The 24,481-nt window shown below is 41.5% G+C and overlaps 1 protein-coding gene across 1 annotated transcript in view; it reads right to left on the bottom strand.

Annotated features, from left to right (window-relative positions):
• The window catches only part of LOC124718741 (phosphoserine aminotransferase), a 97,568-nt gene that overhangs the window by 22,101 nt on the left and 50,986 nt on the right, over positions 1 to 24,481 (bottom strand). Inside the window, exons 2-4 of the mRNA XM_047244356.1 lie at positions 23,019 to 23,149; positions 12,039 to 12,154; positions 3,063 to 3,224 (exon numbers count right to left, since the gene is read on the bottom strand). Of these exons, the coding sequence (XP_047100312.1) occupies positions 3,063 to 3,224; positions 12,039 to 12,154; positions 23,019 to 23,149 (409 nt within the window). The remainder of the gene's footprint in view (positions 1 to 3,062; positions 3,225 to 12,038; positions 12,155 to 23,018; positions 23,150 to 24,481) is intronic.

Raw genomic sequence — 24,481 nt, 5'->3', positions numbered from 1 at the left:
GATTTTGGATTTCTATGGTCTATCTAAATGACTTAGAGTTAACACTATGACAATCCCTTAACAAATTCTAATATATTGTTATAGTTTTAATTGGTATTTCCACTGTGCATTGTCACAGTTTCATGTTTTGCCATTCTGTTTTGTTTCCATTCAATGAATTTGGGCTAAACATACACATATTTAATTAATGAAAGGCCGCTCCAGTTGCTGATACGTACTTCATTTAACTCCATGACTGACTTTGGTCTTCACATACAGGGTGTTCAAAAATTCCCATACAAACTTCTGGGAGTTGTAGAGAGGAATGAGTATATAATATTTTGAATTGGAGCCCATGTCCAGAAATGTACCTTTTCTGTGCTACAGCCATTTGAAACCATGCTGGTAACACAACCACTTTTACAATAATTGATTAGGCATGATCCAGTAAATTACTTGTTTTACTATTCCACTCACTAACAGCCAAAAAAATTGCTCCTGTACTCATTGGTGGGTTTTCTTCAACATGATGTAGTGCAGCTTCTTCCAATTTGGGTGTGTGGTGTCTCCTTGGAGCACCACATTCACACTTGGCAGCCAGAGACTGTTGTCACATGTGTGTGAGTCGCATTTGCATGAGTGTGTGTGTGTGTGTTGTCTAATTCTGATAAAGGCCTGTTTAGCCGGGACGTTCATCTGACTGCCTTTTTGTTCTGCCTATCTGCAGCTCAGCATCTCCACTATACAATGAGTAGCAACTATCCTTTTCATAGTATTGTCATTATTCCATCCTGGATTTTCCATTATTTGAAATGTGTTTCACTTCTACACACATCAAAAAAAGTTTTGCATCACACCGGTTCCCGGAGCTCCTGAAGTTAGACATTGACTGTGCATATTGTGTCATAGACACAGTCCCTTTGACTGTTCAGAGATGTCACTAAACCTGCCCAAAGATGTAAACAACCATGTACAACAATGTACGGAGGGGGTCCGACAGCCGATCAGTTCCAGTCATTCCACCAGGAAGGAGGTACATGGCTCGTGTTGTCTGTTGTTCAACCATGCCTAGATGGTCAATACCATGGTTTGATCACCTCCGCATTGTTACTTTGTGCCAGGAAGGGCTCTCAACAATGGATGTGTCCAGGTGTCTTGGAGTGAACCAAAGCGATGTTATTCAGACATGGAGGAGATAGAGAGAGACAGGAACTGTCAATCACATGCCTCGCTCAGGCTGCCCAAGGGCTACTACTGCAGTGAATGACCTCTACCTACGGATTATGGCTCGGAGGAACCCTGACAGCAATGCCATGTTGAATAACTCTTTTTGTGCAGCCACAGGACATCATGTTATGACTCAGACTGAGCACAATAGGCTGCAAAATGCGCAACTTAACTCCAGACATCCATGGTGAGGTCCATCTTTGCAACCACGCCACCATGCAGCGCTGGTGGTAAAAAAAAGGGCGCCATAGTGGCTGTACAATACGTGAATGCCATCCTCTGGCCAATAGTGCAACCATATTAGCGAGGCATTCATCTTCATGGATGACAATTCTCGCCTGCATCATGCACATCTTGTGAATGACTTCCTTCAGGATAACAACATTGCTCAACTAGAGTGGCCAGCATGTTCTCCAGACACGAACCCTATCAAACATAGATTGAACAGGGCTGTTTATGGATGACGTGACCCACCAACCACTCTAAGGGATCCATGCCATATAACTGTTGAGGAATGGGACAATCTGGACCAACAGTACATTGATGAACTTGTGGATAGTATGCCATGTCGAATACAGGCATGTATCAATGCAAGAGGATGTACTTCAGGGTATTAGAGGTACCGGTGTGTACAGTAATCTGGTCCACCCCCTCTGAAGGTGTTGCTGTATGGTGGTACAACATGCAATGTGTGGTTTTCATGAAGAATAAAAAAGGCAGAAATGATCTTTATGTTGATCTTTATTCCAATTTTCAGCACAGGTTAGAATTCTCGGAACCGTGGTGATGCAAAACTTTTTTCAATGTGTGTAAATAGAAGCAATGCTCAGGTTGCCCTCTCCAATATGAGACTTGAGGCACCTTCAGCAGATTGAGAACAGGGGTGACAAGATGAAAGACTAATTTGAAGAAGTGGGGTATCAATGATGCTGAGCTTTGTGAATGTGGGGCAAGGCAGGACTCTCAACATTTGGTTTTCAGTAATCTGAGCAAAGCCTGTGATATGGAAGACTTGTTTGCAGCAAACAATAGTGCCAGTCTGTCTACTGAACATTGGACTCCCAAAGCATGAAATTCTCACAATCAATAATTTTAGACTATAGTTTTAGAATTATATTGTGGTTTAGTGGTTGTTAAAAAAAACCTTGGATAAATAAATAACTTCTCATCTCATCCAGTATGTCTTCCCTGATCTCGGGTGCTGGGTGAGTTTTCCAAATTCTACCACTTTTCCTAAAGCTCACCAGTCCTTTTCCTTCACCCCTCTTCCTTCCCCTTGCGCCAGATGAAGGAGCCATTGGGTCTGAAGACTTGCATACATAATACCTTTATATGCGTGTTCTGCTGCCGCCACTTGGTGAGTAGATTCTTTTATGTTTTTATTTTCAAAACTTGATTATTTTTGTTGATATAACTTCTAAAATATGAGGCCCAGTTGTAAATTTTAATGGGTATCCTCTCCTCTTCACAGTAGCAGTGGCATATTTCCAAAATGAAACAGAACACAGATTTTCTTTCCTCAGCTGAACTACGTTTCACACATTAGACACACCAGAGGTAGGAATGCTGTAGAATGTGTAATTTTGCAGGCTAAGATACGGGAGTCTCAAAGGCATATTACTTTGTTCTGTTTGTTGACAGTAAGCTTATAATAGTGTAGTCTGTATAAATTTAATAATGGAAAAAATAAATAAATTTGGAAGAATATCAACACTTCTAAAAATGGCAGATATAATAGTTACAAAAATGAATGCAAACTTCAGATTTCATTCGTTAATTAGAAACTTTAAGAGTATGGCTACACTTTCTAAAATGATGGTACTTTTCCAATAATTAAATTTTCATCTCATACTAACCATGTATTGTCTCATTGGCACAATAATAAACATATGATGCATCTGGACTGAGCTTCCACGTAGATTGGTTAGGGATGTCGTTGTACGCATCCATCTTTGGCAGTACCATATTCACCTTTCCATACTTGGCTGCCTCTTTAGCTGCTTTGCTTGACCAGCTTCCTGCACAAGAGAAAAGAAAGATACATTTGTTTCAAATCAGAATTATTAAGCACAGTGCCCAAACCTTTGCCCTACAAAATTGATTCAAAATGTATTTTCCGTTACTTTTTTAATCCACAAACAAAGATCAAAAGAAAAGCAATTTGCAACAAAAACTAATCCTAGCTGTTAGTTCTTTCCTCTGTGAAGACAGAGGGCTATGCAGAGAAATGATATACATTCACTCATCATATTCTGTAGGTCTCATCAAGAACTGAAACATCAGGGATGTGGAATGAATCATGGAATATACTAACAAAAGATAAGGAAATTACAGAAATTGAATTTTTTACTGTAAACAACTACTGCCGAATGAATGGCCATCACCAAGTTGTGGCAACTGCAAACTTCAATGTCCAGTTGCCGAAAATTCTGTGCACCACAACAGTAATAACTTCAATAGCTGCTTCACTATGCCGGCCATCTGGATACTCCCTTCCAGCACAAGTTTCTCTGGACTACGTTGGTGAGAATTGTCACTCCAGCATATCTTGCAATCTCGCAGTCCACTCCTTCCCTGCCCAGACTGGCATTTTCTCTCTCTCTCTCTCTCTCTCTCTCTCTCTTTCTCTCTCTCTCTCTCCCCCCACCCTTTTTCCACCCCTCTTCTTTTCTGTTGTTGTGCAGTCACTGAGTCATCTGCCAAAAAATCTGCCTCTCACTATATGCTGGTACACCCAACATGCCTCATGCAGCCTTCTCTACCCCCTCCCCACTTCCATCTACCCAGGCAATGGCTCTCAGTTATCAATAAGCAATAGGCAGTCTTGTCACAGCCGCATGTCCATGGGGGCATCCACTTCACCCCCTTGCACTGATATGTGTGTTGCCATCCTGGAAATTACTTCCCTCTTGAGCATGGACCTAAAACACTGGTTCAGACAGAACATTCCCAGTTGCCTGGTGTGTTCTCATGTGTGCTGTAAGTCACCGAAAGCAACATTGTCAACTATCTTTTACCTTCATCTTCAAGTGGGTGTACCTCTCTTCAAAAGCATTTTTGGTCTTTGTCCATATGACCTTATCCACTGATTGTTTCTCGCAATTTGTCCTCATTTGGCAAAACCAGTCAATATAGTATAACTGAGGAGGCTAAAGTTTTCTTTTGATGTTACTCACATTTAGCAGATGTAAACACAAACTGCATTAAACTATATATTTATAGCTTTCTGTTAATATGGTATACAGGCTAAGTTTCTGAGAAATCTTTGTCTTTTGTTAATGTAGACCTTGACTCATTCCACATCCCTGACAGTTTTCCTTCTCGCTGGAACTACAAAACAAAATGAATAAATGGCAAATAAGATGTACTGTAAACAAGCATCTGTTGGTACAGATGTTGGCAACTGTTTTCTTAGAAAAATACCATACGTAATTGAGTAACACTCACTCACTCTATCTAACTATCTATCTATCTATCTCTTTCTCTCTCTCTAGCTGACACCCCCACCATTGCCCAGCAGGTGTTCATTTTGCCAACTTAATATTAGAAATGAAAAAAAAGCAATGTTTGTAGTATAATACTGAAAAATTTCATTTCCATGTGTTCATATAAACTCCTTCGAAATTATGAAACAATTTCTGTATGCTGTGCACAGCTGCTTCACGTGTCTCCAACACACTTTTGTAATCACCACCATGGCAATGCCTCTTCATAGACAGCTATTGTTTTTGCCTACAGCCATTTGCACTTTGCAGTTGAGAGCTGTCAAAAGTGCCGTCAGGTGTCAGGAATTTCCTTAAGTTTATTCAACTCTAGAAGTGTCCTAGTAGTAGAGAATAATTATATTAAAACTTCATGCATCATGCAGCATTTGTTCACACATCTCAATGTTTATGACTCATAACTCCTGATCTTTGTGTCATACAATGACATAATATTTTAGGTACCTTCAGCGGCATATATGGATACTGTCTGCAATGTGTTGCAAATAGAGTTAATAGCAATAAGTGATAAATTTAAACATCATGCACAATGCAGTAGTTTTTCATGCATCTCATTGTTTATGATGTCACATCTCCTGAACTAAGATAAATAGGTGGTTCTTACCATCACACCAATTGCTGCTTGACGGTAATGGCTATGTGTACCAAGTTTCACTGAAATCGGTTCAGCTGTTTACGAGGAGATGTGGAACATAATGCACACACATACAGGCGTCCTTCATTAAAATGTCTATGAATACTACCTGAATACTATCCAACCATGATATTATTCACTTGTCCTCCTGTGGCCATTGTCAGAAACACACGGTCACATTACAGTAAACAAGTATAGTCTTAACTAAGGAAAATGCATTGCAGTGTGAATGATTTAAAGGTAGCTGTGCATGTACGAGGGTTGATCGAAAAGTAAGATTCCCAAAGAGCTCCAACTGCATGGGACGGTGCTAGTTAAATCCGTCAACATTGCTGTGCACAGCTGTTCCCCCACTCTCGATTCCGCATGGCTGCGCTTTGCCGCTCTGTCAGTATTGGCTCAGCAAGTGTCCGTTGATGGAGGTGCTCATTTTTGAACCTGCCAAGTGCGAGATTCAGCCCATAATTCGGTTTTTGCAGGTAAAAGGAACTCCACTCATGGATATTCACTGTCTGTTGACACAAGTGTACGGTGACAAGTATATGTCTGTTCAACATGTCCAAAAATGATGTAGGGAATTTAGTGCTGGTCAAAAAGTGGTCCACGATGAGGAATGGAGTGGAAGACCTTCAGTTTTGGAGGCGGTTATCAAGATGGTCCAATGTGAAGTGCTTCAAAACAGGAGGTTCACCATCTGTGAGCCTGTTGCTCAGATTCCTGAGTGTTCTTACAGTACAGTTGAAAGAGCTTTGACAGAAAAATTGGGGTATCACCTTGATGGGCACCGTGCATGCTGATAGCAGAACACAAGGAAAAATGCCTTCACTCTGCTCACCAGCTTCTTCAAGAGTATCAAGAAGACTCCATTATTACAAGAGACGAAATCTGGGTGTTTCATTTCACTCCCAAAATGAAAGAAAAATCTAAACAATGGCATCAGTCAGGGTCATCAGTTGCAAGGAAGTTCAAACAAACTCCTTCTGCTGACAATGTCATGGCCACTATGTTTTGAGATCATAGGGGACACTGGTGTTCGATTTCATGGACCCTGGGACAACGACCTCTCAGACAGTCATTGTGAAACACTACGAAAACTCAAGGGAGCTCTCCAGAGCCGCCAGAGAGGATGACTGACAGAAAGTGTAACGCTACTTCACTATAACACCTGACCTCATGTCTTCCTCCAAACCCAGGAAGTTTTGACAAACTTTGGTTGGACTGCCATGCCCCTCCCACCTTAACAGTCCAGACCTCACACATAGTGATTATCACTTGTTCCCCAAGTCAAAGGAACACTTGGGTGGCCAATGCTTCTAGAGCAGTGATGAAGTCAAGGAAGAGGTAGGTAGTGGAGTTCTATGACACGGGGATACAGAAATTGAAGGGCCATCTACAAAAATGCATAGAGAAAGGTGAAGAACAATAGAGCTAAATTTCTTCCTTCCAATGATGTCAATTTCTATGTGAATGAACAATGTTGTCTATTTGTAAAAATGAAGGAAACTTTACTTCTGGATCAAGTCTCATACTATTAAGTATTTCAGCGCATAATCGTGAAATGTCAAGATGAAAACTCAGGATAAGTTGATCATAGGGACCTCACTTCCAGGTACAATAATATTATGTTCAGCTAATATCCAGCATTGCCTGGGCATGTACAAGTGTGAGTCAAATGAAACTCTTAAATATTTTCTTAAACAATATTTATTATGCAAAAGTCGTACAAAGCTGTATCACTTTTCAACGTAATTTCCCCCTCACTCAATGCAAGTCCTCCAGAGCTTACAAGGTGCATAAATTCCTTTAGAAAAAAATTCTTTTGGTAGTCTGTGCAACCACTCATGCACCATATGGCATAACTCTTCATCAGAACAGAACTTCTTTCCTCCCATTGCGTCTTTGAGTGGTCCAAGGATATGGAAATCACTTGGGACAGGTTCTGGGGAGTATGGTGGATGAGGGTTAGGTTAGGTTAGTGTTTTTTAACGTCCCATCGACAACGAGGTCATTAGAGATGGAGCACAAGCTCGGGTTAGGGAAGGATGGGGAAGGAAATCGGCCGTGCCCTTTCAAAGGAACTATCCCGGCATTTGCCTGAAACGATTTAGGGAAATCACGGAAAACTTAAATCAGGATGGCTGGAGATGGGATTGAACCGTCGTCCTCCCGAATGCGAGTCCAGTGTGCTAACCACTGCAACATTGCGCTTGGTGGTGGATGAGGAAGACACTCAAAATGCAGGTCTGTGATTGTTGCAACTGTTGTACGGGCACTGTGGGGCCTTGCATTGTCATGTTCCAAACGGACAACTGCTGACAGCAATCCATGTTGCTTTGATTTGACTGCAGGCCACAGATGATTTTTTAGATCTGTGTATTATGCACTGGTGACAGTGGTCCCTCAAGGCATGTAATGCTCCAAAATGACGCCTTTTTTGGCCTAAAAGAGAGTCAGCATAACCTTCCCTGTTGATGGTTCTGTTCGAAACTTCTTTGGTTTTGGTGATGAGGAATGGCGCCATTCCTTGCGCGCTCTCTTCGTTTCTGGTTGGTGGAAGTGAACCCAGGTTTCATCCCCAGTAACGATTCTTGCAAGGAAGCCATCACCTTCTCGTTCAAAGTGCCGAAGAAGTTCTTCACAAGTGTCAACATGTCGTTCTCTCATTTCAGGAGTCAGCTGCCGTGGGAACCATCTTGCAGACACTTTGTGAAACTGGAGCACATTGCGCACAATGTGGTGTGCTGACCCATGACTAATCTGTAAACATGCTGCAGTGTCATTCAATGTCACTTGGCGGTTTTCCTTCACTATGGCTTCAACTGCTGCAATGTCCTGTGGAGTCACAACTCATTGTGCCTGACCTGGACGAGGAGCATCTTCTACTGAAGTCACACCATTTGTGAACTTCCTACTTGCTGCTGTGACAAACAGGCATCACCGTACTGAACCTTCATTCGTCGATCAATTTCAATAGGTTTCACACCTTCATTGCGCAAAAACCGAATAACAGAACGCTGTTCTTCCCTGGTGCAAGTTGCAAGTGGGGCAGCCATCTTTATACTGACACTGCAACGGTATGTGTGCATCTGCACTATGTTGCCACCTACAGGTCATTCTGCACGCTGTTCGTAGCATGCTTACCAACTTACAGGATAACGGCGCGAAATTTCGATTTGTTATTACAAATTTAAGGTTTTCATTTGACACCCTCGTATATACTGCAACCTTCTATCAGGCCATCTTCTCCACAAGCCCCTCTCTGTCCATCTCCTCCACTTCTCTCTCCGTCTACCTCCTCCATCCCCCACTCTCTCCATCTCCTCCTATCCCTCACTCTGGTCATTTGGTCTTCCGTTCCGTCCTCTCTCTGTCCAACTGCTCTTCCCTTCCGTTCATCTGCTCCTTCCCCCTCTCTGCCCATCATTTCCTCCCCCCCCCCCTCCCCCCGAACCCCATCTCTGTCCATCTCCTCCCCTTTCCTTTCTCTGTCCATCTCTTCCTCTTCCCTCCCTCTCTCTCTCTCTCTCTCTCTCTCTGTCCATTTCCCCTCCATTTTTCTCTATTCCACCTCCACTTATCCCCTCTGTCTCTGTCCATTTCCTCCACTCCTTCCCATTCTCTCTGTCCTTCTCCCCCTGCCCCTTCTCTCTTCCACATTACCAGCCTCAGCCCATTAGGTGACAGGCAATTGCCTTTGCAACACATATAAAGTGGTAGCAACATTTACCAGGACCTGGTGTCTACCAGCAGTTTCTCTGGCCGATGGTCACTCATTACGCTCTGAACGAAATTCTTGAGAGACCTCCCGTCAGATGCCGTAGTGCTTCACATCATGTGCAGAAGAAAAATATTCTATTCTAGGTACGTAGCGAAATTCAGTGCAACGTCAAATTATCTGCTTCACTCTGCAATATACTTCCACATATACACTCCGCTAGCCACCAAGTGGTGTATGGTGGAGGGCACAATTTGCGCCAAAGTCATATCCCCCCTCTCTGTTCCACTCGCAGATCGCGCGAGGGAAAAACGACTGTCTGAACGCCTCAGTATGAGTTCTAATTTCCCTTATCTTTGAATGGTGATCATTGCGCGATCTGAAAGTTGGTGGTAATAATATATGCTCTACGTCCTCGGCAAAGATCAGATTTCAGAATTTAGTGAGCAGTCCGTTCCATTTAGCGTGTCGTCTATCTGCAAGTGTGTCCCACTTCAAACTTTCTATGAGATTTTTAACGCTCTTGCGATGGCTAAATGTACTAGTCATGAATCTTGCTGCTCTTCTTTGGACCTTCTCAATCTCTTGAATCAGACCCAACTGGTAAAGGTCCCATACAGACGAACAATACTCTAATACTGGACGAACTCAAGTATTGTAAGCAATTTCCTTTGTTGAAGGACTGCACCGCCTCAGGATTCTACCAATAAACCACAATCTAGAGTTCGCCTTGCTCATTACTTGTGTAATCTGATCATTCCATTTGAGATAATTTCGAATAGTCACACCCAGATACTTGATGGATGTTACCACTTCCAAAGACTGGGCATTTATTTTGTACTCGTACATTAATGGCGATTTTCATCTTGTTATACACAGTAGGTTACACTTACTAATATTGAGAGATAACTGCCAGTCATTACACCACACATTTATTTCCTGCAAATCCTCACTGATTCGTTCACAACGTTCATGTGATACTACTTTCCTGTAGACTACAGCATCATTGGCAAACAGTCTAATGCCACTGTCAATACCATCAACCAGATTGTTTACGTAAATCGTAAAAAGCAGTGGACCTATTACGCTACCCTGGGGCACACCTGAAGTTACACTTGTTTCTGTTGAAGTCACGCCATTCAGGATGACATACTGCTCCCTGTCAGTTAGAAAACTTTCTATCTAATCGCATATGTCATCGGATAGACCTTACGTGCGCACTTCTTGGACCAAGTGACAGTGCGAAACTGAGTCGAATACCTTTCGAAAGTCAAGAAATATGGCATCAACCTGGGAGACGGTATCTAGAGCCTGTTGTATATCATGCACAAAGAGGGCCAGCTGTGTCTCTCATGACCGCTGTTTCCTAAGACTGTGCTGGTTCCTGCAGATGAGCTTCTCAGAGTCTAGAAAGGTCATTATGTCTGAACACAAAATATGTTCCATGATTCTACAACAAACTGATGTCAGTGAAATTGGCCGGGAATTATGTGCACCCGATTTTCTACCTTTTTTATAGATTGCTATGACCTGGGCCTTCTTCCAGTCCCGTGGATCTTTCTGCTGTTCCAATGATCTCTGATAGATGATGGATAAGAATGGTGCTACATTTGAAGCATAGTCAACATGAGTGAGTAGTAAAGAAGTAATAAACTAAAACAGCATGCTTCATGCAGCAGTTTTACTACATGAATAACTAAAATGTAGTAAGCAACACACTTTTTTCCTTTTTTCATTTTTTGGGGGTTGTCAGTTTTGTAGAGGCTTTACATTATGTGGAAAATTTGTGCTCTCATTCTCAAATACTGAGTGTCTAAAGTAAGTCACATCCACAGTGCGTGGTCTAGTGGCGAGTTTTGTCGCCTCTGGATCACAGGGTCCCAGGTTCGATTCCCGGCCGGGTTGAGGATTTTCTGTGCCCGGGGACTGGGTGTTTATGTTGTCCTCATCATTTCATCATAATCCGTGGCAGTGGCTACACTGGACTGTGAAAACAAATTGGACTGTGTAAAAATTGGGACTCCGTACGGGTGCTGATGACCGCGCAGTTCAGTGCTCCACAAACCAAAACATCATCACCACCATCATCATCATCATCACATGAGCTATGCTGCCTTTTCATCCCGGTCCATTTGATATGTAAGTGGTTCTCACCCCCCACACAGATTCTTTCCAGACAGTAAGTCATATGAATATCAAGTTTGGTTTAGGAGATGTGGAACAAATATACATACTTACATACATACATAAGTACATCTATTCTTATAATATATACAAATTTAGCTGGTATAAGCACAATTAGGGATAAGAAGTAGAGTGATTGTGTATTGTTAATACTGTTGTGGTTCTTTTGTTATTGTATGACTTGCCTATTCCACATACCTGAAGGTTCTGCTTCTCAGTATGACCTTCAGAATACAATGAATGACTGAATCAATGAATGAATGACAATACTCCTTGCCAATAAATTGGTGAGGGACTAATAAATGTAATCATACAGTTGTCTAAGACAGTTCCTCCACCTCTCTATATCATCAGTCTGAGACAATCAGATCATAGCACATAATATCATAAATCCCAACATTTGTAAGCAACACATCTTTCGTATGTTATTGTGTATATGACACAATGGGGAAAACCATCACCTTTTCTCACAAGCCTGGTTTCGACACTACATGTTGTAACTTAATTTATAGATTGAAAGCTGCTCATGGAGGTTTGAACATTGTACAGTAAGCCTACAACCTTGTGTAATAATACCACATACATTAATACATGAAAAAATGTATCTCAAATATTAACAATTCCTGACAATATTCCATCAGAGTAATAGACTTTCATGGATGTAATACTTGTAAAGTTCATGACTCCTTTTGACTATGAGATTGGTGATAGTGCTACAGTGAAATATAAATAAGGAAATAAGTTCTGAATTTGGAATGTTCATGTCACATTACACAATACTGTTCTTGTAACTTACCAGTCACAATGTAATCAGCACTTCCACCGGCTGGCATGAGGTTCATTGGAACTGCTGAAAATATACCTGTTGCGCCACCTTGTAGGAAAAGTATTTTGTAATTATCTGGTACTTTTCTGCAAAGAAACAAAACATCATCCTAGTAATACACATTATCAATGCAATTAAGAAAACTGAACATAATCATAAGGGATCTCTTTCTTATTATCTACTAATATATTACTTTTGTTTCTGTAGTTAATTTATCAGAAATGTATTTATTTTCTTATTTTGTTCGTTTAAGTTCATTATATTGTTCTTTGTTGACTACATTTACGCTGGTGTTGTCTCTATCCAACTGATTTAAGTTTTTCAACATTTTATAGGGAAAATTCTACCTTCCATGTACATTATGTTCAATGTTCAACACTAGAATTAATGTAATCAGTAAAGAACAATGGATAAAACATTATAAAAAATTATGGTACAATAAAACCACTGCAACAAATGAGGAATATCATTTCAAAAATATTATATCTATCAATGAACAAAACTAACTTTGATACATTTTTGTACAGTTTCCAAAGTGGTTTCCATGCTGTGAAATCAGATTGTAACAAATCAAAAAGAGCTGCTGAAAACTGCAGTTTTTTTTCCAAATTGTACTCAGTCCTGCATAGTGTGTGTTTCAAATTGTATTTTGTCCAACATTTACTGTTCACAAAGCTGATTAGTTTCTTTGCTGAGCTGATTGTACTGTCAAAGAGTGCATTTTTCTCGACACTGCTGCATGTTCAATAATGTCAGTTATCTTTCACTTGTGAGTTGTTTGTAAGAGAACAGCTCTTTTGTTGATGGAGGAAGAAACTGCTGTAGGTGGTAATTCAAGAGGAAGCCAAAAGAGGGAAAAGAAAATAAAAAAGGACTATCAATTTAAATCACCATACAGTAGAGTGAGCGAAGCAAAGAAGAGTGATGTGAGTAATTTGCTATGCTAATGTTTTGGGATGACAGATGAAGTGTAGGAGATTTAGATTATTGATGCAGCTCCTATGATAACTGGTAATGAGACAGAAGTTGGTATGTCAGTTTGTGGTTGCTAGCAAGAGTCAGGAGACTTGCACCAAAATTGAAGAGAAACTGATACAACGGCAATTTTGAACATTCTATAAATAAAAATGTTTAACCAGAAGATTTAGATTTTGGATTAACAGTTTTGTTTAATGACAACACAAACAAGCATTTAAATAAAGAATTGAATTAGAAAGACATTATGAATTGTTCATCAAAATGATTAACGTGAATCTTTCAATTTTGTAATAACATGGTTTTAAAAAATATGTTAGTTTGATATAAATCCTATTTAAGTCAACTGGCAGCGAGAAGGCCTTTATGAACACACTATACACTGTAATGTTTCTGTTGTGAAAAAATTAATTTTTGTATTAAAAGATAATGTTCTTCTATAATAATAATAAAAATAATTAGTTAGTTATGAATTTACATAACTAATCATTTTTTTATTTGTACATTTTACAAATTATTGGATCAGAACTTATTAAATCCAACACATTTTCCTTAAATTTGAAGAAAACAACTGCAAATTGATTTTCCTCCGTACTTCTTTCGGTGGACTATCACCACACAAATGATACAGTTCAGCCTCTCAAAGCCTCTACAGTGCATTTTTGTTGCAAGATTGGATACTGGGCTTCCCCGGCATGCCTCCTTCACTAACATCGGTGCCTCCCTCCCTGACACAGATACCTCCTATACTGACACAGGTGCTCTCACCCTGACGCACTTGCCTCCTACACTGGCACGGGCATGTCCTACACTGATGAAAATGCCTCCTGCGTTGACACAGATGTCTCCCATCCTGACACAGACACTTCCTGCACCAACACGGGTGCCTCCTACCCTGATGTAGATACCTCCTGCACTGACACGAGCACCTCCCACCCCGACGCAGATGCTTCCTGTACTGACACGGGTGCCTCCCGTCCTGATGCACTTCCCTCCTTCACCAACATGGGCACCCTTTACCCTGCTGAATATGCCTACTGCACTGACACAGATGCCTCCCACCCTGATGCAGAACCTCCTGCACCGACACAGGTGCCTTCCATCCCGACACAGACAGCTCCTGTACCAACATGGGTGCCTCCCTCCCTGATACAAATGCCTCCCGCACCCACTCAGAAGCCTCCCACCTTGATGCAGATCCCTTCTGCACTGACTTGGACACCACCCATCCTAATGCAGATGCCTCCTGCACTAACTTGGATGCCTTCCATCCTAATGCAGATGGCTCCTGCACTGACTTGGGCACCTCCCATTCGGACACATACGTCTCCGGCAATGACGCAGGTGCCGCCTACCCAGACACAGATGCCCCTGCACCGATGCAGGGGCTTCCTACCCTTATGCATACACATCTTGCGCAGACACGAGCACCTCTCAACTTGACACATATGCTTTGTTCACAAAAGCATGCACCACTGACACAGGGGCCTCCTACCCTGCACCGACTCGGCCACTTCACACCCTGACGCAGTCACCTTCTGCACTAACACTGACACCTCCCATCCTGATGCAGATGCCTCCTGCACTGACACGGGTGCCTACTTCCTGACGCACAGGCCTCCGGCAATGACGTGGGTGGATCCTATCCAGACACAGATGACCTCTACACTGACACGGTCACCACCTGCCCTGATGCAGGTGCCTCCATCACTGACTCAGGGGCCTCCCACCCTGATGCAGACTCCTCCTGCACTGACTCTGGTACCTCTCACCTCGATGCAGATGTTTCACCTCCTACTCAGACGGAGACGCCCCTGCATCAGCACGGGGGCCTCCTACCCCGATACGTATGCCTTCTGCACTGACACGGGCACCTCCCACCTTAATGGACTGGGCCATGATCAGTAACATCTAGTCAGGGCTCTGAAGCAGCTGAATGGCAGGCTGCTCGAACTGTGTGACATTCAATGCAGTATTATCAGCGAAGGTGTGATATGTACGAGTTACTACACCCCTCATACCCTAGGGCCAAAGCAACCAGATGCCTGTTCCTCCACACTGCCCACAGGTGTCACATGTGTAGTGTCTGAAGGAGTTGTCCTGGGTGTGCACAGTTCCACGTCGATGCTAATCGGGGAGTAAGGGCGGAAGTGCAGGGAGTGCAGACCTATGCTTTCCTCTCTCTCTCTCTAGGAAAGCAGGGAGATGACCTCGGCACCATGTAGGCAGGGGCCAGGTTGACGCCGGACGAGTCTCTGGGTCCAGTGAGGTGGGGAGCTACAGTGTCCGAAGGGAAGATGGGTGACACCAGCAGGAGGACGGCAGGGACTGGTGTCAGTGAAGGCGGTGCCTGCATTAGTGCAGGTGGTGCCTACATCGGTGTAGGAGGCACAGGCGTCACTGCAGGAAGTGCTCACATCAGTGTGGGAGGAGCCAGCTTCAGCACAGGGGGCACGTGCATCAAGATGCCAGGCACCCACATCAGCACAAAAGGTTCCCAGAGGCACCCGTTCTAACAACCCTACCACACCAAAGGTCAAAAATTAATTATGATTGTAGTGTTGCTTACACTGCTAAATATTGCATTTTCAGGCAACAACAAAGTTATATTATGTGGCAGGTGTCATTAGAGCACAGTTAATAAAGTCATTTCTTGAAATAATGGATAAACTAGGCACTCATCTTTCGTGTTTCCCACGCTGGTCTCATTGTGAACTTATGGCTCAATCGCCGAAAATCTAGGTAGTGATGATTCCAAGCTCGGATGCAAAGAGGCCTAGGTGTTATTCTGCGATATTCAAAAGTTTTATAGATATGTTTCATAAACCATTCTTGAAGATTAAACTTTTGCAAGTTAGCACAATGGTGATGTAAAAAAAAGTAATCAGCACTCTGAATTTAAGTTACACTTCTTTCTTATTACCTTTGTTGCAACATCACTTCACAATATAAAACATACTTGAAAATATCTTTCTCACTGTTAAAGTTCACATTTCATAAACTGACTACAATTTGCGTCTTTTCAACATGACGACCAAGACTTGACTCTCTAATAACCGCTTACGCCCCAAAAGTCAAAGATCATAGTGACAAAAGAAAGAATACACATAAGAATAATATCATTGCACTATATGCATATCGATGTATCGAAGTACCTCTACATTAATGAAATCAAATCTGAATGTTGTCACAGAAATATATAAACTATTCTACAGAAACACAGTAGAATATTGCTGGTATCGAGACATTGACGTGAGGTGCCATAATGGTTATGTAATTCAAGTACCATTACACCATGTCAGTACAGGAGGCACCTGCGTCGGTGCAGGAGGCATCTGTGTCAGGGTGGAAGGTGCCCGTGTCTCCGCAGAAGGCATCTGCATCACATTGGGTGCTGCCAAATTGGATGCCTCAGACCCGTATGCAGACACCTCCTGCACTGACACAGATGCCTCCTAACCTAACAAAGATGCCTCCTGTGCCGGCAGGAGTGCCTCCCACTGTGACGCAGTCATCTCCTTTACTGACACGGGTGCCTCTCACACTGACACAGATGCCTCCTGCTCCAACTCACGTGCCACCAGGCACCTCCTGCACAAATGTGTGTGCCTACTCTCCTGAAGCATGTGCCTCCTGCACGGGTGTCCTCCCCCCACACCTGCAGTGACAGTTCTGCCTCTTTCACTGTTGTAGGAACCGCCTGCACTGATGCCAGAAGACAATCATTCCTTACGTGTGTACAAAGTACATCACACGCTCGCTCGTGTTAGAAAGATTGGAGCACCTGCCCGACGGTTAAAGAATATCTTGTTGTTGCAAAACATTCTTTACTTTCTGGGAGGCCCTCACAACTTTTGTGGGTCACTGTGGAACGCACCCAGTCTGATCAAAATTATTACTGAAGACAGAGCACTGGAGCAAGGCTCCAGTTCTAGATACAGGTGGTGGGATTTCAACATACATAATGATAATTATGTATAGAATAAAATCACTAAATTTCAGCACATATGTGGAGCTATAAATAAATCCTTAAAGAACAAGATGAGGAAAGAACCAAAATTAGGTTTACAAAGCAATGACTGTACCTGTCTTGCTCTATTTCAGTGAATTTTGAATTGAACAAAAGAATAACAAAAGCAGCACACAGATCTCTTTAAGATCTGTCAAGGACTGCTCAAGGAGGGCTCTTACAAGAAATCAGAATATACAAGAAGAACTAGAAATATTTAACTTAATAACAAATTGTAAGAATATAGGGAGAAATGGAGGAAACATCTTAAATGTGTGGAAGAAGACAGAATTCCAGTAATTGTAAACAATTACAAGCCTTTGAGAAAAAGAAACATTTGAAGACCAAGAAAAAGGTGGGCTAAAAAATGTGAAGTCATAACAAGCACCCTACCTAAACCTTGAAGTGAAGAAGAATAAGTTCTTTGTATTGTCGGTCACCTTTCTTCATTCCTCGTACTGGTGTCACCTACCTTCCCTTCAGACACCGTAACTCCCCACGTCACTGCACCCGGAGACTCGTCCGGCATCATTTCCCTACCTAAAGGGTGCCGCGGTCATCCGCCTACTTTCCTAGAGGGAGAGGAAGGCACAGGTCTCCGTTCTCTTCACTCACACCCGTACTCTGTTGTTGGCATCAGCCTGGAGCTGTGCATCCGCAGGACATCTCCCTCAGACACTAAACATGTGTCACCTGTCAGCACGGTGTGGGGGGACAGGTATCTCGTTTGCTCTGCCCCCCGAGGAATGAGGGGTGTGGTAACTTAAATGATTAATGGAAAATCTCATATAAAGATGTGAAACAAATACTAGCAAATAGATAGAGGGGCTGGCCAGTACTTACCTCAGCTCAGTACAGCCGATAGATACACATAAAACAGAACCGAAAATTTACGTTCCTAGCTTTCGGAACAGATGTTCCTTCATCGGAGAGGAGAGAGGGGAAAGAAAGGGAAGAAGGGAAAGGAGATTCAGTTACTCACAACCCAGGTTATGAAGCAACAGGGAAAGGAAAATAGGGAGGGTAGCAAGGATGGAGGCATGGTTGTCAGAGGGAAGCCAAAGATGATTTAGCTCATACTTCGAGGGTGATGGTGACCATTAGTCCAAAGGTAAGGTTTTCAGCAGATGGCAGCACCTCATATAAAATAAACAATGAGCTAGATGTGAAAAAATGTATGTTACGTCAAGAAGATGGTCCAAATTTTGATGAAACTGCACTGAGTGAATCATCACTGTGGGGCAACACTTGCACATGGCAACAGAGTGATACAATGAAAGTTTATTTTATCATTGATTTAGCTCATACAATTTAGGTTTATCACTGTTTAATTAAACTGAGACTAAACTGTGGTTCTGCTCATACATGTCTTTCTTGGTAACAAGAAGCCAATCATTTCTTATGTGTGTACAAAGTACACCACACACTCACTCGTGTTATAAAGATCGGAGCACCTGCTTGAAGGTTAAAGAATATCTTGTTGTTGCAAAACATTCTTTATTTTCTGGGAGGCCCTCACAACTTTTGTGGGTCACTATGGAAAGCACCCAGTTTGATCAAAAATTATTACTGAAGACAGAGCACTGGAGTAAGGCTCCAGTTTTAGATTCTTGTGGTGCGATATCAACTTACATAATGATAATGATGTATAGAATAAAATCACTAAATTTCAGCACATATGTGGAGCTATAAATAAATCCTTAAAGAACAAGATGAGAAAAGACCCAAAATTAGGTTTACAAAGCAGTGACTGTACCTGTCTTACTCTATTGCAGTGAGTACACAGTCAGCTGAAATGAGATCTCTTTAAGATCTGTCAAGGACTGCTCAAGGAGGGCTCTTACAATAAATTAGAATATACAAGAAGAACTAGAAATATTTAACTTAACAACAAATTGTAAGAATATAGGGAGAAATGGAGGAAACATTTTAAATGTGTGGATTAAGATAGAATTTCAGTAATTGTAAACAAGTACAAGCCTTTAGGAAAAAGAAACATTTTTAAGACCAAGAAAAAGGTGGCCTTAAAAATGTGAAGTCATAACAGGCACACTACCTAAACCTTGAAGTGAAGAAGAAGAAGTTCTTTGTATTGTCGGTCGTCTTTCTTCATTCTTCAGTTTCTTACATGCTGCTGTGAAATATTCTACAGTAGCTTGTGTCTCGATATCTGTGGCATTCAAAAGAAATCTGAGAATTTCCCCCAAGTGAAAAATCAAGCCACTCTAAGACCTCAATGTTTTGTTCTATTGTCCTACACTTGAACTGGCTAATGTAATTACACATTGTCATATAGCAAAAAAAAAAAAAAGTGCATAAGTTCATAGGGTTTTTGTTTCAGGTGTTGGTATTCTGGCTGCTATGGGTTTATTTGTCATTTTTTATTTGTAGTTCACTGCTGCTATCTGAATTCATGTATTGTCATTTGGAGACAGTGACTATAGTTGCACATGTTTGAAAACAGAATGCCAAGAGCAAAAATGTAGAAAATTCCAACATATTCTTCTGTTTGAGTTCAATAGGCGGGTGACAGCAGTGAAGCCAGCCAGAAAGATTTGTGCTGTTTATGAGGTAATGCCACTGGACAGAGCATGGCAAGAAAATGGTTTTCTTGTTTCAAGGAGGATTGTTAGTTTTAATTCCACATTTTCAACCTTTTAATTTTAGATCCAACCAGTTCTCTTGACGTTTTTTATTGTAGGATTCCTTGCTATCTAGGTAGTTGACTCCATCATTCTGCTGATTTTATTACCTGACTATAATTTGTTCAACAGACATTTTATATTTATTTGATTGAGAATGTTGTGTTGTCCATTTAACCTTGGTATGGATTTTATTTGAACTCATTGTGAAACTCTCATCCATTATTTACTAGATCTTTTTAACTTGGGAAATAGACAATATTGTTTATCTTATTGTTCCCCCATTTTTCTACTCAGATGTGTACCTGAGGATGTAGCTATAAGCTGTGAACCAGTTGTTTCAACAGTTGTTTACCAGTTGTCATGGTTCTTCATTTATGAAGATGTTAGTTCCATGGCCGTGGCTGCCCAGAGTATAAAGCATTTTGTATTCTTGCAGATTTATGTAGCACGTCAGAATGCAAGTTACATATGTTGTTCTACACTAAGGCCATTGCTCAACTAGAGTGGTGCATTGTATTATTTAAAAAGAAGAAGAAGAAGAAAAAGAAGAAGAGCATATGTTCCAGTTCCCTGCACACACAGTTCTGCTGTGACTACAACTGTAGTTGGCTTCATAGAGATCACCTCCTGCCTCCAGGATTGGTGGAGGTTAGGAACTCTGAGGTCCTTTGCTCTCCATGTGTGTGAGTGGTTGTGGTTGTGTTTGCCTTCATATCCCTTTTCAGAGGGTGATCTGCCAGTGCTGGAACAGTGGCATGGAGATATTCGGTGGGCTAAGTAATCAAAGTGCTTGTGCAACTCGGTGCACAGAGTGTTGTGAAATAACACCTCCCATGACCCAGTAGAAATAATTAATTATTTATGTCTAAGGAAAGATATATTTTGCGTTAACTGCAATGATCATGTAACGCTTATTGTCTGAGTGTTAATTCCAAGCTTACTGTGATTGGCGCGGCATAACATCTCTGTTACTACTATAAATTACGATGCGTGATCGATTTTGTGCTGTCTATTGTTCTAGCGCCTTTCTGTTAGCCTCTCGAACTATCAGATTCTATCTTGTCAGACATTTTAGTTCTGGTGAGTTCTATTTCCTAATATTGTAATTATTCTGATGATTTCTTCTGCTGATGAGCATTCTAATTTCTAAACAGGACTAAACTTTGTAAACGATAACTAATTTTCGCCGTAAGTTGGCAAATTCCATTGTGTTTTCTTTGCAGAAGATGTCTGCCATGAAACTTGTAAATGTACAAAACAATTTTTCTAAATAATAATCTGAATGATTGTAAAATAAAAACGGGATGGTTTTCACAAAATTATTTATTACTTAGATTTCCAGAGTCTCAGATACAAAGTTTTACCCTGCTCTTTAAAAGCTAGCCCGTATACCAACCGAAAAACAATATATTTGCCATTGAATGTTACTAACTTAACTTATAAAAATTACTATTTACTGTCAATAGAAGTCGTCTCAATTATAAAATATTCTCTCTATTTAACAAGATTTAACATTCTTTCAAGTAAAATATAAATAGCAAGTTATATTTTAGTGTCTGGGATTTGCCACCTGATGGCATGGCTGCTTCTGTAGCTGTCTTCATAAGAGCACCCATCAGCTGCGTCATTTGCTGAACTGTGCTCATAATTGGACACATTTGTGAGCATGACAATGTTGCTATTTCTTGCGGCATCGGGACAGTTGCTCAGTGGTGCTGAGATGTGGTCAGTGACTACAATGTGGCCACCGTCACTGCCTCCTGTGGCGTCAACTTCCTCCCAGTCTTCTTCTGCGCAGTGAGGACAGAGTCTGTATTCACTGCTACGTACGGACCACTCCGCACGTCCAGCTCTTGCGGGCTGCCCATCTGTGGCTGCAAGATGTGCATTTTGGTGCACGCATGTCAGTTTCTGATTGTGTGGAGTGGCTACGGCTACTGTGTCAGCGGCCAGTGTATATATCTGCAATGCACCGGCGAAATCTGCCATCCTGCTCACACTCTGGGATGTGCGTGCAAATGTTCTCATGTTGCTGGCTCTCATCCTAGGCTGGGAGCACGGTTGGCAGTCAGAGCATACTGCTGAGAAACTCTGTGCCATCCTGTCGGGTATTCAGTGTCGGCAAGCTAACGGAGCTTTGAACTTCCCGCAGCTGTGATAATCTGCCACGTGTTTCCCTTCACAGTTTATACAAATTGGCTCATCTTCTCTCTTCGGGGTGCACTGTTGGCTCGGATGGCCACCAGCATACTTCACAAGGATGTGGGGCATTGAGCAGTGGCAGGCTATATGCTTTACAAGCAGACATCTGAAGCACTGCAGTGACCCACACAATCACTTCGAGTCCTCCTCAGTAACAACTTCCGAATGGTGGAGTTGTCTGTCACAATGACCAGCAGAAGGAGTCCATCCTTGCCCGTGTCTGCATATTTCACGTGCAGCACGGTTTGCACCCTGAACCTGAGGTTCTTGAGCTGTCTTTTAGGTGATCTGTTTGCATAATCTGTGGAAAGCCATGAAAAACATCCTCAATCACCTGGTCTGGTTCTGTAGTGTAAAATAAGTGCAACACTGTGTGTGACTTAAGTGGTGCTGCATCTGAAAATGTGCTCCAAAGTTGAAGTATGTAGGACACTATGATTGTTGTAGGCAAAAAAATCTAAATTTCACACAGATTTGCTGCTAAATTGGGCAGTGTGTGGACGATATTCAGTGTTGAATCCATCAGTAGTGAAATGGTGCCAACAATTTGACCAAGGCCACTCAGACGCGGGTGATACTGACTGGGAAGCCCAGATCTTTCACTGCATGACATCCATCTTTTTGGTCTTTTTGGCAGGCTGAAGGAACATCTGAGGGGGGGGGGGGGTGCAATTTCCACTGATCAGGTAATTCAGGACAGCAGTTCTCGAATGGCTCCATGACTGAGCAACTTAGTGACTATGTTGAAAATTTCTATCAGTAATATATGTCACTTTGACGTGTAGTGAAGCATTTAATAAAAGTTACTTGGCCTTGCATAATAACATATATCTTACTGTTTGAAGTCCTGTCATATATGATGATGATAATGATTCTGGAATTTTAGTCTCACATGCCACTTCATTGTTGTCACATCTGTTTCATCGTTACTTACCTCCCATTTCTTCTAACTCTTTGGGCTCCAGATTAAAACCTGATTTCTAATTTATGCCTGTTCAACTTTGCAACAGCTCCTCTTGTTTAAATATTGTGCTTTTGACATAAAACTGAACAGAAGTAAGTTACTTAAATTATAATCAGCAATTTCTTTTCCCAGTAGGATCACAAAGCAAAACTTACAAGAGGTCTCGCATGTCCTGCTGGACTCTGTTGTTGAGATCTGTGTATTTGGCAGACCGGTGGCTCATCTCCATGATGCTCATGCCGGTGTTGTCGTAATCCAAGAGCTCACGTTGAGCCTGAAGTAATATCTGGAAGAAAGACACAAACTTTTGAAATGTTGTTCATACGTCTGCACCCCAAACAATATGCTTAAATTTGTGAAATGCATGTATCTAAAGTATTAAATGCCATTAACCGGTAGTTGGTTGCAGTAAACATCCCAACTAGTTACAAATACAGCTAAACAAAAAAGGTAGATCGAAGGAGCAATACAAGATCAATATAAAACTTTCAATCGTGTTGATGTACGTAATATGCATAAACGTTCTTATTGGAGATTTGTCCATTATTTAATATAGATTTTCTGTATTTACTTGTCATGTTCAGTCGTCACAGCAAAAAGTGTTATATATGGCAAACTGTGTTAGATATGGCACGAACGTAGACATCGAGCTGCACTACACTTCAATTTGTTCTCCTTCATCTTCTTTTTACTGTTGATCCTGCCTAGTGTGGGATCCACTAACTCAGAATTTAGCAAATTCATTTTATTAACTTCATGGCTGGATGGGCTTCCTGTTGCTGCAATCGTTAGTTAAATAAATGAAGGAAGTCTTGAAGCAGTGACTACCAATGACCATTAAATTTCAGGCGTGCAGCAACATGAGTCCCACATCTTCTTCTTCTTCTAATATTAGAGTTGTTCAGTCAAAATATTGGAAGAAGAAGAAGAAGAAGAAGAAGAAGAAGAAGAAGAAGAAGAAGTGGAATTTATGTGACTGAATGCCCAAAATCTACTGGAGCTGTATAAACTTTGTCTAGCATCTGATGCCACTTCAAATGTTTGTGTACTGCATTTTTTGATGTGAGAATTGGGAACCAGCCCAGCATTTACCTAAATAAGTGTTAGTGTCTGCCTATAAAGCACTCTCAGTCTGTAACAGACATGATCATTAATCAGTCGTGTGGACTCATCCAAGTCTGGCTATCCTTCCTGTCACACAAGATAGCAATTTGGCCATTATGGCTTTACCACCAGGTCCAGGCCGATATGTTACCACGATTGAGGGCAAATTTCAAAAAACTAAAAAACTATAAAATTTCCAAAAATGAGTTACACTGTACTTGTATTCATGTACTTCTAAATGAGATGAATCCATGGATGTACATAGATTTCATGAAAATCTACTGCTCTGGGCATTCAATAAGTAATCCAACAATTGTTTTTCTCGGCTACTTTCTGTAGAAAAAATTCAGCATTTGTTGTGGGACATTGTGGAATATTCCCAATTGACCCCTATAGTTTCATAAAGTTCCAACATGTGGCGGCACTATACGTAGTCTTCAAAATGGTGTCTGTAATGGAGGTGCATTCCAAGCAGAGAGCTGACATTGAGTTTATTTTGACAGAAAACTGGAGC

The sequence above is a fragment of the Schistocerca piceifrons genome, chromosome 10 (genome assembly GCF_021461385.2).
Source record: "Schistocerca piceifrons isolate TAMUIC-IGC-003096 chromosome 10, iqSchPice1.1, whole genome shotgun sequence".
NCBI classification, from domain to species: Eukaryota; Metazoa; Arthropoda; class Insecta; order Orthoptera; family Acrididae; genus Schistocerca; species Schistocerca piceifrons.
This window is presented reverse-complemented; position numbering and strand designations above follow the sequence as displayed.